Below are 17194 nucleotides of genomic sequence, written 5' to 3'. Positions count from 1 at the left end.
TTGTTTTGTTGCAAGCAGGACTAAACCAGAACTGAACCAGGACTGAGTGTCGGGACTCGGTTTCTATCTCTCTCCTTCACTCTAGCCCAAGATTAGTCCTGGTTTATTCATTTTATGCTGAACTGCAGCCAAATATGCACTTTTTTTTTTTATCCTATGCACACGCAGATTTCTGAAAGTTTTGTTTTCAGCCGCTGCTGCTGTCAAACTACGGGTCTACATGCGGCATGAAGAGAAAAAGTGAGAAAAAGAGAAAACACGGCTCCCAATAAGAAACATGCTCCCGTTGTTCGCTTCAAAGAGCCGGCTCTAAGAGCCGCTTCGATCGCGACCGACCCATAACTCCTAGCTAGTAAATAAACTACCGCTATTAGCCTTTAGCCGTAAAAACTTGCGCACCGCGGTAATTAATTATATGCATAAATGTGGATCATTCACACGTCTATTCACAGCTCATTTACATATCAATACTGGTCCAGTAACAAATATACGGCCAATACACTCACTTTACAATAGACCAATAGAAAACAGTCTGTTTATGTGCGGGAGCTACAGCAGCTAATCGGTAACAAAACCTAAACTAGCTTCAAAGTCGATGTATTTCCAACACTCACCACTCACGCAGGCTCCTCCTCACATCACAAGTCTGAACTAATAAATGTCCTTTTAATCCAGACTCAAACCGATTGTCCGTAAAAAGAATATAATCTTAGTGTTGTGCACCGCTGCGGGTGTAAACAATAGCACGCGAGTGAAGTGACGTGACTCTGTGGTGTGTTCAGGGACAGTACGGACACAGACAAATTACACCGCAGATAAATACTGATGCGGAGCCACATATTAGGACATTTATCTGTCTGTAAATTGGATTAAATGAACATAATGTAGAGATTCTAAGCTTTATAACAAGGTATAACATGCCCACGTAAAATATCGGCCCGTATCAGCAAGCATATAGGCCGATAGCCGATATGTCTCTATGTGCCCATATTGGCCGATAATATCGGCCAGCCGATATATCGGTCGGGCTCTAATATTGATACCTCCTTAAATGAGTATCTAGTTTCAATATTAGTTAGTATCAATTAGTATCTGATTTTCGGACTCTCTGGCACAGATACTGCACTAACTGTACAGAAAAATAAAATAAGTAAGCATTAAACAACACGGAGAAACACCACTTCGCTGTGTGTTGTGGTGTCCTATGACTCCACAGCGTGTGTGTTAAAACTGCAGAACGCTCGACCCCTCGTTATTTAATGCACTTACACCACGTCTACAAACTGAAATGTGTCACTTGTGGAACTGAAAAGCCTGTATCCTGTCTGTTCATGTCTCAAAATAGCTATGTCTGTTTTTTAAATTAAGCTAGTACCTAATTTCGACTCAGAGCAGTAGATGATGTGTTTATCTGTTGCTATGGTGATGTAATTGTGACAGTAGCAGTGCAGTGATATGTAAAAGCATTCAACAATGAGGAACAGTGTGATAAAACTGCAGAACGCACTGCTCCAAGTTGTTTAATGAAATTATACTAGAGATGTCCCGATCTTCCCAGTCTTTCTGCCCCCGAGTTTGAGCCATTTGATTTTGAGTATCTGCCAATACGGAGTCCCGATTCGATACTTCTATAATACATTATGAAATGAACTAAGAGCAAAGAATAAGATCCAGGATGTATGGTGGGATCAGATTGTATTGATGTCATGTGTAGCATTTGGGCTGAACTTAATGTGAAAAATCAAATGTCCAAAACTTTAATTTTATTTAGTACTTTTCTAACCATGCACCACCATTGTTTAAAATCTTTACTTTTACCACAATACGTTCTTGGCATGTGTAACTGAGTAAACTTAATGAACTGAACAAAACAGGAACCAGACCAGAATCAGATCAGACCTGAGACTAGACTTTGGACAATCTACACTTTGTATATTTGATATTATATGGAAGCCTGTGCATTACATTTGAAACATTTAGGCTTGTCTATGAAATCCAAATAATACAAAATCTTACCAAATAAAAATAAGATGACATTTATTTTTCATAACTCTCTTTGTGCACCCCCATTTGTCATTCTGTGTACCTCTGGGGGACCACGTGAATGACTGTGATATTTATAATGTCTAACGGATTGACAGTACTTCTTAGGAACTTTGATTCTTACAATATAATGTAATTAAATACTATATTCACCTGCAGTAAGACTAGAGTTTAAGACTGGAGTTGTTACATCAGTGCCCACCCCCGATAAGAACCACGGACAGGGACAGAAACCCCACAGCCTCTCAGTGTTTTAAATGAAGCTAGTCCCTACATGCTACCCACCGCAGTTGAGCATTTGTTTACCCGTTGCTATGGTGATGTCATGGCAGTATGATGATAGAACAGTGATTTGGCTGTTGCCGGAACTACTTATGTCTTATGGAGTATTAACACAAGGCAGTTAGCCATTGGAATTCTCACTGACCCTGGTATAACAGAGCAAATGTAAGTATTGATTCCCCACAGGAGGTGAGGACAAAACTATCAGTCAATCAGTCTAAGCTCCCACAGCAGTCTCTCAGTGCTCATTTCCTCATCTCAAAAGCGTGTTATGATGAATGTAGGAGTTCAAATCAATTACATCAGCTTTTCTTGTATCCCGCCCTATTATAGTTGTACATTAGAAGACTTCATGTTCTGCTGTATATTTTCCTGAGTTTTGTGAGCGGCAGACGAAGGCTCGATGAGGAGGAGAGGAGAGGGGAGGAGGGGTGAGAGAGAGGCCATCTGTGCCCTGGTGATTCAGCCCACGCACTCAGCTCTATTCATTTCCACAGCATCAGCCAGACCTATAGCCCCAATACTGCTGCTAATCACATATGAGACAAACAACTTTAGCTTTTTTTCCCAGATATTTATTTTAAAACTAGTCACCGTTGTCTCTACATTTTGTTAATTGTAAACTGCAATTTTGATTTAAAACGGTTTTATGATAGAGACATTTTCATTGACCTATGTTTAAAAAAATGCAGAGGTACAGTGGAATTTTATTGTAACAAGCAGCAGTTTTGAATTTTTATGCATTCACAATTAAGTACAGAGAAGTGAGTGGAGATGGGAGGTAGGAGAAAACTGTTATTTTCTAAGCAGTCAAGCCTCAAAAGCAGGAAAATACCAGACTACTCGTGTAACAAAATTCAACTTTGAGTCATTTTATGATGAAGAAACACTAGTTAACACATGTTTAACACACTGCAGATTTAGACTGAGTTCTTGTCTCGAATGGAAAACACTTCCACCTTGTGATGTCATGTGGTAATACAAGACAAACTCCATACACCTTCATTAAAATCATTTGGAACATTTCAGCCCTGGTAGATTAGGTAGGTAGCTTTTATCTTGAAAACCACCACTTCATGACATCACAAGGTGGAAGGGAGTATTTTGAGATTTGGAGATGTAGACAGACGAATAATAAAGGGTTAATCAAAAGTGTGGATGAAACAAAACACAACTCCAGGTCTGTTTTTTTTTTTTTTTTTTTCTGGAAGTTATATTATATATTATAATATATTATAATATAGCCTAAAACTCCTGAGAGTCAATTTTGTGTAATATAGAACCTTTTCTAAGTAGTTTTTTATTAAGTTCTGCATCATAAATCAAGGCAATATCTGTAATGCAATTTTCGAAGTGTTATAATCTCAAACTCAGGCTGTGACTCTGTGGTGCAGTCATAAGCCCTAAGCAGCCACATGTGGTGATTTCATCTTTTGGTTTATCCCCAGGCGGTCAATAGTGTTACATAACAGTTATAATAAAACAGGATTAGGAAAAACTGGCTTTTTTAGCATCACTATCAATCATATTTCAATAAATGCAAAACCCAGGGAAATGGTTTTAGGCTTTGCTATGTTTAACTACTAGGGCTGCATTTTTTTTTTCAGCTGATCAGATTGGTGATTTATCTGACAGGTCTTTGCATGTGGCTTTAGAAATGAGTTGTCAAAAATTATACCAAGATACTAAACAATATTTGCCTGACAGGACTTTTGCCTAACTCTTATCTCTCTGTATTTTTTATCTAGAGAGATATCAGTCTGGTCCCCACGCCTTCCTTGCACCTCGAGCCAGAACCAAACATGACCGTCCAATCAGATTTGTTTATTTTAGTGACTCATGTGAAATGAAGGAGCTCATTTGGTCACGTGTCATTCTGAACACTTCTCTGAGATAAGAAGAGAGTTGAATGCTTCACTCATTGATTCTATTGAAATCCACCATGTTTTTCAGTTCACTGTGATATTTTTTCTTTTTTTTTTTCATCATGAGGAACCACATTTATTTTCATATGGACAGACCTTGGATACGATAAAAATAAAAAATAAAGGCTAAATCATTGCTCTGATACTAAAAGTCTTTGTTAAACCGCTTCTTGCAAAGTTATTATGAAACACAAACATTTTAATCATCACAACAGTGAAAATATCAAATGTATTGCATGAAAGAGTTTCCTTCCACTAAATAAACAACAAAACTGTAGCACTGTAACAAAATAATTTAGTAAAATATACAAAAAAATGCTCTTATCGATACAGCAGCCCACGATATCGATACTGTATCATCACATTAAACTGTACGATATTTTGATATTTTTGCACACACTTTCCTGTCAACTACACCCATCTGAACTCTGGGAGATTCACTGATCATCACTGACTGTCTCACATTTTTGTACAGTATTAGAGAAATGTGTATTCTGGATCTCAGGCAAAAAGAATATGAACAAAATCTTAGGCATTTCAAAAATGTTCTCTAGTGAAGTCAGTGATACTTCCTGTAATGATCTTCTGTTCTTCATAAATTGCCTCTGGACTGATGTAAAACTATGATCCCAACAATAAGTAATGATTGAAAAAAACTTACCTGTTACCTTTCATACGCCCTTTAAGTTGTTTTATTTGAATATTGTGTTGTTGTTTTTTTACAATTAAAATGTGTCATATATTCTCACTAAATACGGAGAGATTGTCACTAAATCCCAGAGTACCTCATGTGTTTTGTCCTTTGTGTGTTTAGGGAGCAGGTGCAGGCCAACTGTGTGCGCTGGAGGAAGAGGTTTTCATTCCCCTGTAAAATGAGCGCCAACGCAGGGACCGGGGTCCTGGATCCCTGTGTGTGCAGAGTCTCTGTGAGGAAGGTAAGGGACATAACACATCACTATCAATGGGACAGGCCTGGGATGTTTAAAGGTTGTATGGCGGTTGTTTTTTTGTTTTTGTTTCAAATTGTCAATGAAAGTTTAATACCATTACAGAGATGTAGCAGCCTTGTAATTATGATGACCAAAAAAAAAAAAAAGAATGAAAATCTATGAACTGTGGACGTGGTGGGGCCAGATAAACATCAGCCAATAGATAACGAGGCTACCTCATTATCTATTGGCTCTTAGGTTGTCAATCAAACTCCCTACGTTTCTAGTGTAACTGACTCGCGACTCGCAGGGATTACGTGGTTTATGCTGTGGTTCTTAGAGGCTTTTTTAAACTGTAGCTTCCTCGCAATTCGCACAAAGTTTGTTGCAAAAGAAAGTCCGTTTTTGAGGTCGCTGAAAGAAGAGAAGGGGGAAAGGAGCGAAGACAAACTGAGGTGATTCTTGGAGATTCCTTCCAGTGATTGCGCGACTGAAGCAGACAAAGGTTCTAAAAACTGACGCGTCGGTCGCTAAATTATTTCAGGTCACTTCAACAGTAATTCTGAACGTGCACTGGCTGGAAACAAGTGTGATTTCTAGAGTAAGGAGGCGGGAGGAGATGTTTCTACTGAGGGAGCTGTGGAGGAGGGAGGTGGTGTCACGCATGCGCAACATTTGAAAAAGAACTGTCGCTGTATTTCTTTCCTTAAAAAAATCCTCTATACAACCTTTAAGTGAAATGATGTTGCTGGGTTTCAGATGACATCCCAGGACAATATTAATGAATACAGATGGAGGGCAGCTATAATGAATATTGTTAAAATGTAAAATGATGTTGTAATACAGTGAGTTTTAGCGTTTAGTCAATAACTGAAAATACCGGGTTCAACATTTGTGAATTTTTAGGGATGGAATGAGACACAATTTCCACAAGACGAGACGAGATACAAGATCTAATTCTAATTCTAATTCTAATATATACATTTCATGATTCAGTAAATTTTTGGCCTCACAATTTTTAATTTATTTACAATTTGTAATTTATTTTTATTTCCATTCTACTATTGCTTTTTGGAACATCTGTAAGAGATGTAACTCAGCAACACGTGACCCTTTTTTGTCCAATCCAAATATAAACACATGATCACTTTTCTCATATGTGCACGATCTTGTGGAAAGAAATCTTATACCATCCCCAGAATTTACCTTTTGTTTTATGATAAAGTACAATGTAATCAATAAGGAAATCTAGCTCTTGCCCTCCATCGAGGACTATTGCATCATCATGTTCTAAAACCTGAAAACTACCAATTTAAAGGGCTCCACAATATATCATGATGTGAATAGATAATATAACTAGGTAATAATTGTTGTACCTGTAGTTTAGAGCTCTACAAACATGTTCTGAAAAGCACGGGACTCTTGTATTAGTTTAGCTGTTCATATTTCAGTCATTTCTGGAGTTCCCTTCCCTGAATCCCTCCAAAACCGTACTCGTACAGTGGCTCAGTGGTTAGAGCAGTGGTCCCTCAACATGAAGGTTAGAGGATTGATTCCCCCTTGTTGTGTCCATAGGCAAAACACTTCACCCACATTGTCTAGTACAAATTTGGTGAGTGAGTGAAAGTGGTCACAGATTGGCAAACGTTGCTTCCGTCAGTCTGTCCCAGTACAGCTTTAGCTTACCACTACCAAGTGTGGAGCCACTGAAAGGCTTTGTTGGGCCTCTTGAATATCATATTGTCTGAAAAATAATATTGAACCATGCCTAAAATTAACTCCAGTGATTTGTCTGTTGTTTCTTGCAGGAGCTGAAGGGAGGAAAAGCCTATGCAAAGGTATAGTGCTTCATACATGTCATAGTCTTTCTTTATATAGGCCTTATAGCACAGCCCTGTTCAGTCTGTAGAGCCCTCACACACACACACACAACATACACACATAACACACACAACACACACACAATGTACGTACGCACACACAGAGCAGATGGCCCCACAGCCCGAGGGTCAATCATGTTACATTGTTCAGAGCGTTTCATCAGACATACATGAACACACATTTGACACTAGAGATAATTTTAACTAACTGAAAGTCTCTGTATGTGGTTATGTGTTTTGGGCTATTTAAAAGTGCACTAGTAAAGGGTCTGCCGTGCTATTGTTTTGCATCTATTTGTTCCACTCTATGGCATTAAATGTAGGTCGCTGTTCCGATCATGGGGAAAATCTTGAGTCATAGCTAAAAATCGTGGTTCGCAAGTTACACATCGTTAAAATCGTTGTATGACCAAAGACGAGCTGTGACTTAAATCTTGAGCTCTCTTCTCGCTGCATCTGCGATCAGTTTGTGTCATGTGAGCAACAGTTGAAGAGCTCTCTCTATTTTCTCTTTCTAACTTTTACAAATGTGGCAATAAAGTAAGCATGTAGCACTATGATGACAGAATGAACCTTTACCAAAAATATGATGATAGATACTGTCGATAGTGGGGATGCACCGATACTGATACTGGTATTGAATATAAACACCAATCCATGAAAATTTGTTGGATGGGATATCGGCTTCAAAATATTGGTTCTGGTGAGATCCTGGTTGGTAAGGATATGACAAGATCTCATGCCACATCATCACGCAAGACAAAATTATCACAAGACTGCACACAAGTAATAAAAATAATCTTGTGAGACACTTTTCCATATTTGGATAAAAAAGGTTAACTTAGGTGAATCACTCTTCTTGAGAAGCTCTAATACCAAAAAGCAGTGCTCCAATGACACCAAAACTGTAAAATTAAACACATAAAAACATTGTGAAGCCAAAATTGTGAACTGAATGACACAATTTATTTATTAAAATTGTATCAAAATCTCTTTTCGTCTCGGTTTCATGAGCTGAATCTCGTGACATGTGTCATCTCGTAGAAATTGTGTTTCGTCCCATCCCTACTGGTTGGGTATATGAGCTGATGTAGTAAGACATTACTTGTCGTAGTTGGCTCAAAGTCTCATAATGTTTGGCCTTTTAATACAAAATGGTTCTGAAGTTAATTGTTCTGAAGAATAAATGCTACAATATCACATTTTGTCATAGAATCATTTTGTTCTTAGTCTCTGCCCAGGTATCAGTTGATATCGTTTTTGGGCAGATAAAGCCATAGTGTCGGAACTGAAAAAGCTGGATCAGTGCATCCCTGATGGACAAATATTTTATTAATCCCCAAGGAACTTTAAATATATATAAATAGATGTATACAGCACTAGCCTTACCTAATCAGTACAACTCTGAGGACTGTACCACACAGAGGCTGGAGCTTGATATCAGACAGACTTTGGTCGAAACCGTGACTGATTTTCAGACTGTGTGACTTTCAGTTCCTCAAGGTTGTGAAGTGACATACAAAACTCTTACAAGACGAAAAAATTATATAGATATTGTGTAATAGAAATCGGATATGACCCAGCCCTTATCTTTTCTTGGCCCTCATATTTATTTCCACAGCTCGGTTTTGCAGATCTGAACTTGGCAGAATTCGCCGGTTCCGGAAACACAACGCGCAGATGTCTCCTGGAGGGATACGACACGAAAAACACCAGACAGGACAACTCCATTCTGAAGGTAACGCCACTGCAACGCCACTCTGCTGTTGTGAATACAAACCTGATATTTACCCTCCTGTAGACGCAAACTGAGGGAGGGTCAGTGTAAACATGAGGAACTACTATGGACATGGAAGGGGGGGTCATAGAAAGGTCATAGATGAGAGAGAAAAGGACAGAGGGGTCAAGGAGGAGAGAGAGATAAAAGACAAATGCACAGAAATGTCTAAACAATAGGGGTGTAATGATATCCATGTCTCACAATTCAATATCGACATGGTATGAACCTCACGGTACGATATTTATTGTGATATCGTGTGAAAGCTCACGATATGGTGGGGAAGCTCACGATTAGGGATGGAACAATATCCAAATCTCTTGTTCACAATATACATCTCAATATTAATTGAGATGTAATTGAGATAACAATATTTATTGCGATAATCTGTGGAGGCTAAACATCTTAAACTGTTAATCTGCTACTTTTTCTCTTAACATGCCTTGACAAGACTTAATCCAAAGAACTAAGACTTAAAAGTGTTTAGAACTGTTATTTCTTCATGTAGTCTACACTGAAATGGCGCAAAGGATCATGGTCTATGTAGTTCCCTATGTCTATTTTTTTAGCTATTGTTGCCCCATAACTCTTAAATTTAGCCAAGAGACTTGTAATATAATATATTGCGATCGTCCGTGATATTATTGTGAGAACTTTGACATTACACTATTATAATATTTTGGTTATTGTTACATCCCTACTAAACAATGATTCAAAGTAAGTGTTCTTTTTATTTTGATTTGTGCCTGCATGATTACATTCTGCATTAATTTGTTCCAGATGCTAGAAGTTTTTACCTTGCCATTCTTTTTATGGAAAGAACAAGAAAGTCGGACAAAGTGAGAGAATGTAGCTTTTAGAAACAATGGAAAAAGCCTGTACAGAAAAACTAAAATGTGGCTGTTTGCTGCTGGTGTTCCAATCAGCGAGAACAGGTAGAGGGTGCTCTTGGAAAAAAGAATCAAAACTTTGGACATAACAACATCCAGGCACTCCAAAAAAGTAAAAGTCACACAGCGAAAGCCAACATGAACGGAAAAAGCCTTTTGTTTTTATGCCTTCTACAAATGGATTAACTTACCAAGACTTGTACTATTTGAGTTGTTAGTTCTCTTTCAGATCTGAAGTTCACACAGACAGAGACCGCTGCTTCTGTTCTCTGTGTTCAGTCTTTTCTCCGTCACAGACAAAACAGCTCCAGTGTTAAAGCAGAACAGAAAACTCTGCTGTGTTTTCTCATTGTTAAAAGTCCTGCTCTCTCTGTCCATAGGCTTCAAAATAATAAAAACTTGAACACTGCGGTAGTGAATCACAGTTTAAAACAATGAATGTGGAAAAGCCATGTAATGTATAAGTAAAATCTAACAGGAAGCTTAAACTCATGAGTGGATTTCAGTTATTCCTCATTGTTTAAACTGGTTTTGTTTTCGCAGGTGATCATCAGCACACAGCTCATGTCGGGGGATCCCTGTTTTAAAACGTAAGTCTCAGTCAGATAAAAGTGTATTTAAATTGAAAGTGCAAATGCATAAAACTCTTAACTACTCTAAATACCAGTGAATTCAAATAAAACCTGGTCTGTATCCTTTAGAATTTTAGTTCAAAATATAAATAAAAAAGATCATGCAACTCAGAACAAAACTATGGCCACACAATGTTTATCAAATTTAATCAAATCACCATCCATATATATTACACAAAATTAACTCTTGTGAGCTTTAAAGGGACAGTCTGGAATTTTAGACATAGGACCTGATAGTTTTGCCTCGAATGTCCCACATAGGAGTGTTGGAGACGTATGGAGACACTTTTTGTAATATTCCATCCAGTCCTTGTATTTGCAGAGGTCACTGGTGTTAGACTAGTGCATGTCAATGGTCATAGTTATCCTGCCACTAAAAACAGTCTTACCCACACCACAAAACACCGGAAGAAAAACTGTTATTACAACAGACTGTCGATGTAAATATCCATGTTGACAGAATAATTTTAGAAGTAAAACCAACCTTGCATTTGAAGGATTTCTGTCTGAGCAGCAGCAGTGAGTTGTACTTCCTGATCGAAAGCTCTGCAGCGGCAGACTGATATCATCTAGCACCTATCTTACTGGCAAAGCAAAATTCCACTGCTGCTGATAAAATAGTCCCTCAACATGTGAAGATTCACACGATGCAAGGTTAGGTTTATTTCAAACATTATTCTATCAACACAGACATTTACATGGACAGTCTGGTGTAATAATAGATTTGTTTGGGGTGTTTTGTGGAGTGGGTAAGACTGTTTTTAGTGGCAGGATAACTATGACCATTGACATGCACTAGTCTAACACCAGTGACCTCTGCAAATACAAGGACTGGATGGAATATTTCAAAAAGTGTCTCCACACGTCTCCAACACTCTGGCTCACTAGGAAATGAGGTCCTATGTCCAAAATTACAAGCTGTCCCATTAAGTCATGTTAGGATGTTGTTACCTTCTCACAAACAGACCTGGAATTGTGTTTTGTTTCATTCACACATGTTTAAGTAATCCTGCGTCATTAGTCTGTCTACATCTTCAAAGCTCAAAACGCTCTGTTCCACCTTGTGATGTCATGAAGCGGGAATTTTTAAAGTTCTGCATTTTTGTTCAGTTGAGATTGTAAATTCCGGGCCTGAAATTACCCAAATGATTCTTGTGAAGGAGTATGAAGTTTAAAAAAACACAGTGAAGCACTTCCTGTATTACGACATGACATCACAAGGTGGAATAGAGCATTTTCAGTTTGAGAGAAGAACTCAGCCTAAATCTGCAGGGTTTGGTGTGAATGAATGAAACAAAACACAACTCCAGGTCTGTTTGTGATGAGGAAACAACATTAGAACATAGATCAGAAAATATGGGCCCTTTAATTTAAATACGCAGTCTCACTTTCACTGTCACAGTTTTTAAAGAGTAGAAAAGCGTTGTTCTAAATTCAGAAGTCTTTTTACTCTGAGGCCAAGTGTGACCCAGAAATGATTCACCGACTGTGGCCTGTTTTTTTTCTGCCAAATCTGACTCATTTTTATTTTATTTAAATGCCAAAGTCCCACAGGCGCTGCCTCCTCTCGAGCCCAAATGCACTGCTCTTTTGTACTAAACAGGGTCAGCAGACAGTCCAATTTAAGGCACACATTCTACGTGGAATCCATTAAAGTCCAGAGTGGAATATAATATCAAATCTTGGCCTAGTTTGTTACAGTTCTAGTCTGGTTTTGTTCTGGTTTAGTCCTGGGCTAGTTCTGGTCTATACGTGGTTTAGTTGTGGTCTAGGCCAGGGTTAGGTCTGGTTTAGTCCTGCTTTAGTTCTAGTCTAGTCTTGGTTTAATTCTGGTCTTGTAGTCCTGGTTTAGGTCTGGTTTAGTCCTGCTTTAGTTTGGGTCTAGTCTTGGACTTCTCTGAAAAGTTTAAACACGAACTGTCTCCAATGCAACACACGCACAGAACAGACACCATCAGCCGCAACATCCTTTGTCGCAGAAAAAACATATATTCCACTGAAAAAAAACATATATTCCACTGAAAAAAACATATATTCCACTGAGTCGTGTCCTTTAGTCACATGACAGAAGCTAAACCGTGTCAGCAGCACAAGAAGCGAGCTGTTTTATCAGCGTTTAAAGTTCATGCAAATTAGCCACGTGGTTTTAAGATTTGTTTCTGTAAAACGTAAAGAAATGTGGCCTCAAGCCAAAATGCTGCCAAATTTCAGAAGTGCTAGTATTTTTGGGGGGGACCAACTCACTTGCGACCGGACATGCCGTCTTGTCTTGGTCTCCCTTATGAACGTCACATGACAACGGAACGAAATTTATTGAACGTCGTTTCCCCACACAGTTAAAAGAAACATTATAGACACTATTAGTTTTAAATCTTGATAACATTAATTTGAAAATACAACCACACATTAATTTGTGCTGAACAAATTTAGAAATCACTAAATGATAATATTAGGTTCTTATGCGCTGCAGATTTTTTTAATGATGGTAATGAAACTGATACCGTTGCTATTTTTTGATACCGCGGTACACCGTAATACCATATTACCGCCCAACCCTAGTCCTGGTTTAGGTCTGGTCTAGTCCTAGTTTAGTTGGGGTCTAGTCTTGGTTTAGTTCTGGTTTACGTAAGGGTTTAATTTAATTTTAGTCCCAATTTTGTCTTTAGAATCTGAAATCTTCCAGAAAGCTGCAAAAATATTCATTAAATTGTGGTGCATTGTAATCTTTCAAATAAAGATATCAGGTTATATTTCTGCACTGTTGTGTTTAAAACCACAGTATGTAACTTTTATGCAGAAAAGTTGTGCAGTGCACCTTTTAAAAAGAGTGAAACACACCATGTTTTAAGAGTTTCATATCGTCTTCCAGGCCCCCGTCCACAGCCACAGTGGTGGGTCTGCAGAGTGAAGGGGAGGGTCTGCTGGAGGAACGGAAAGGAGGAGACTCCCAGAAATCCTCAGGTGAGACCAAACATTTCCTGGGGGTGTGATGCTAACTGTTGGCACAGCTCTGTCTGAGGCTTTGTTAGACGTTATTCTGAGATTGATTTTAACACAATCTGACCAACAACTGACTTAGCTGGAATTAGAACAGGCGATTCTTACACATAAAATTAGTCACAAGTTAGCAAGCACTAGCCAACAGTTTTTCAGTCACTCTGTTTTTGTTGCAAATCAAACTCTGGAGGACTGAGCACTCGTATTGACCACAGGCTCCTGAAAATGTGTTGTTTTTGACAGTTGCCATATTTACATGAGGGCTTTAATTCCAAATAAAAATAATTAAAATCTGAATAAAAATTTTTTCTGTTTTAAAAAGAGAATGTAAACACTTAATTCTTAATGAAAATGATTATTCTGAATTATACTTAATTCTGAAGTAAGTGGGTGGTTTATTACAATTTTAAAGCCAAATACATTTTTTTCTCGATCATGTAAACGTTTATTCTTCTTAAAAATAATGTCAGTTGTTCAGTTCATGCTTGTTGTGTCGCCCTTCTGACGCGATCCGGACGATCCGGCTCCACCAGTCCTGGCTTCAGACTTTGATCCATGTCTCTTTGGATTTGTGAGCGGGATGTGGGAGTGGGCTGAGGTAGAGCAGCCTCACACTCACTTTGTCTTCTTCCTCCCTTCTCCTCCTCAGCTCACAAACGTAAAGTGTGATGAGAGATTTCTCCAGCTGCTGCGTAATTATCATCGGAACGACTGCGAGAAAAGTTTGGATCATGTTTGTGTCCGTGGCGTAGCGATAAACTGAGATGACAAAAAAGCCAATAGCAGCTGAAGTGTGTGTTTTCTTCTTTAGACGTAAATACTTTTGTGTCTCTGTCCAATCAGAACCTTTCCCACCCCCAGACGCTGAGCAGAATTAAATAAAGAGGATTTAACTTGTTTTCCATGTAAACCTCAATTCAGAAATAATATTTCAATGTGAACTTGAAGGAGAATATTTTAGTTCCGAACTATTTAATTCAGAATATTTTTTTCAGAATTAAAAAACTTCATGTAAACATGGCCAGTGTTTACTGATGTGTCTATTGTGTCACTATGATAACTCTTAACTATTCCACCATGAGAGATGCAAGTAGACAGTATAGCATTAAATCTTTTTATCTTCCTGGAGACCAAACCAGACCAAGTTACAGGTCAGATCTGTGGAGAGGCGACCCGGCTCACAGTCAAAATGTCTGTTTTTCTAAGGTACTTTTGAGCTATAAAACCACCTCTGAATTTAATAAATGTGAGGTAGAGCTGTTTAATGTCATACTGTGGAACATTCCAGGCAAAGCATTGAACATATCCATAGAAATAAACAGGTGACAGACCCCCATAGAGTCATAGAAGTTTATAATTCAACCTTCTACAGCTCAAATCTTATTGTAGTGCTGAAAAATAACCCCAGTGTCCCATTAGCACCAAGAAAAAGTACCTACTGTAAATATTGACCCCTAAATTATTGTTCCATCTGTACTGAAGGATAACTTGATATAGTATTTATTGTGACAGGCCTAATAACAGTCGTATATTTATACTGTAAAGCATCAGCTCCAGTGGCTGCTCTAAACCACGTTCTGCCTGTTCATGTGTGAATGCATCGTGTGGCGCATAAATCCTGCTGGAATCTGGAGCTCTTTCATGTATAATTTAAACTCACTCTCTCTTAGATTAGCCACAATCTGCTGTGACCCTTGGGTTGTGAGTAGATAAAAATAGAGCCCTGTGCTAGTGTGATGGGGGCAGTGCAGTGGGTAAAGAGGCCAGACTCTGCAACAGCTTTGGACCATTTTATGATTCTCTATTATTAAAACGCATGTGGGCAGTTTAGACTAGTCGTTTCACCAGAACATAGTTAGCATAATTTTATTATATTTAAGAACTGACTTTTTATTTTGGTGAAGTTTATTGTAGGCTCCAAATGAAAAATGCTTGGCTGTCACAACCTGCCAAAGCTTTTCATGGAGGACGGGACTCTAGTCGTGTCTTCGATGTCACTTACAGGCAGCTGGTTGGAACTGCTGATCTGCCCAACATAACGGAACACTTACAGTGACATTTTTATTTTTTTTATTAGACAAACTGTAATACACAAATTAATAGGCAGTTTGTAGGAAACAAGAAAGAATACAATACAATGAGATCTAGATAAAGAAAACTGTGCTATTTTCTCAGTAACTCAGACAAAATCTCTGAAAACTATCGCCAACAGAACTCAAAGGAAGTCACCATCTGCAAGTTTCCAAACGTCGTCCGGTTTTGTGACATAAGCATGAATAGAGCCCATTTTACTTTCTGGTTGGACACGGGCAACAATTGTGACATATGTAGAGGTAATTCCACATTTGGCCCCGGTCTGATGCTATAGTTTGACTTGAAACTTTTTATAGACATTTTTTCATAAAAGTTGTGTGTTGTCACGATAATAAAATTTTCATACAATTAACTTAAAGATACACCAATCCAGGATTTTAAGATACGATACAGATTTCTGAGATGTTTTACCTAGGATGTCCCACAGTTTGGCATTAAATTTAGGCTTAAATTTAGGCTTAGGGGAACTTTACTGATTCACAAAGGAAATGATTTAACATGTCTGTATTTATTGTGACAAGCAGGTGAAGCTACCAGGCCACTTACCTATTTTGCTGAAGCTTCTGCTACCTGCTTGTCTTGAAATACTATATTTTTTTCGTGGAACGTCCCACAGTATGGCATTAAACCTTTTTATCTTCATAGAGGCCAAACCAGACCAAGTTACAAGTGAAATCTGTGGAGTGGCCAACAAGCTCAGAGTCAGAATGCCCGTTATTCAAGGTATTTTTGAGCAGTACATTACATTTCTCTGTATCCATGGAGACAAGCAGGTGAAGCTACCAGGCCAAGTATTTATTTATTTAATTAGATACGATGGCTTTAAGTACCTGCCCATATCAGTGTAAGGATTGAAAATGTCATTGTTTTCCTCTCAAAATACAGTTAATTTATTACATTATTTTATTGTGTTATGTAACTGTTATTAAATACCTGTATTGAAAATTGGTGTGTCTCTAATAGGCATGTAACGATAACCGAACAATCATCAAAAATCTCACAATATTATCAGAGGCCCTCAGTATATCGAATTAAAAGTCTCTTTGCTTAAAATATTAGTTATGATGATTGCAATGCCTTTCTTATTCTGTACGAATACAAATAAACTTGGAGCAGCAATAACTTAAAAACAGAGGGAACTACATAGACCATGATACTTTAGTGATGTAAGTGCAGACTACATGAGGAAATAACTGTTATTAAGTAGTTTTAAACCTTAATTCTTCATATTATAACAGTACCAAAGGCGTTTCAAGGCTTTTAAAGGAAAGTAGCATATTCACTATTTTCTAAGTCTCCACAAAATATTGCTGAGTTTCAGATGACATCACAACATTCTATAGGCCTATAATATTTAATACAGATGGGAGGAAGCTAAAATTTACATTGTGAAAATGCAGATATTTGTTGCAATACAAGTGAGTTTTTAGGTGTAGTCATTAATAGACATGATCAGGTTCAACATTATTAGATATTAAATATTTCATAGGAAAGTGCAGTGTTATCAATAGGAAAATCTGTCTCTTGCCTCCCATCTGAGAGATGACATCATCACATTCTAGAAACAGAAAACCTCCTATTGCAGTAAATATCGAACCGTGAGATGCATATTGTGAAAATATCGTATCAAGGGATTTTGATATGGTCACATCCCTAGTCCCTAACCAAAATTTCTTTAAAAAGGACACTTATAACTAGGGCTGTGCAAAAAATCATCTTGACTTTGGTCGATCTTGATGATATGG

The 17194-nt window shown here is 38.0% G+C and overlaps 1 protein-coding gene across 2 annotated transcripts in view; it reads left to right on the top strand.

The window, feature by feature from the left end:
- Positions 1-17194, top strand: part of fam102bb (family with sequence similarity 102 member Bb) — a 44008-nt gene that overhangs the window by 8282 nt on the left and 18532 nt on the right. The window contains exons 2-7 of one of the 2 annotated variants that reach the window (XM_020925224.2): positions 5065-5185; positions 6988-7017; positions 8681-8797; positions 10270-10316; positions 13228-13319; positions 16095-16172. In XM_020925224.2, coding sequence (XP_020780883.1) covers positions 5065-5185; positions 6988-7017; positions 8681-8797; positions 10270-10316; positions 13228-13319; positions 16095-16172 — 485 coding nt within the window. The remainder of the gene's footprint in view (positions 1-5064; positions 5186-6987; positions 7018-8680; positions 8798-10269; positions 10317-13227; positions 13320-16094; positions 16173-17194) is intronic. The other variant, XM_020925225.2, reaches the window with a different exon arrangement.

The sequence above is a fragment of the Boleophthalmus pectinirostris genome, unplaced genomic scaffold (assembly GCF_026225935.1).
Source record: "Boleophthalmus pectinirostris isolate CB_2022bp ecotype Guang Dong unplaced genomic scaffold, ASM2622593v1 HiC_scaffold_7, whole genome shotgun sequence".
In the NCBI taxonomy this organism is placed as follows: domain Eukaryota; kingdom Metazoa; phylum Chordata; class Actinopteri; order Gobiiformes; family Gobiidae; genus Boleophthalmus; species Boleophthalmus pectinirostris.
The sequence above is the reverse complement of the archived record's forward strand: the minus strand, read 5'-3'. Positions and strand labels throughout refer to the sequence as shown.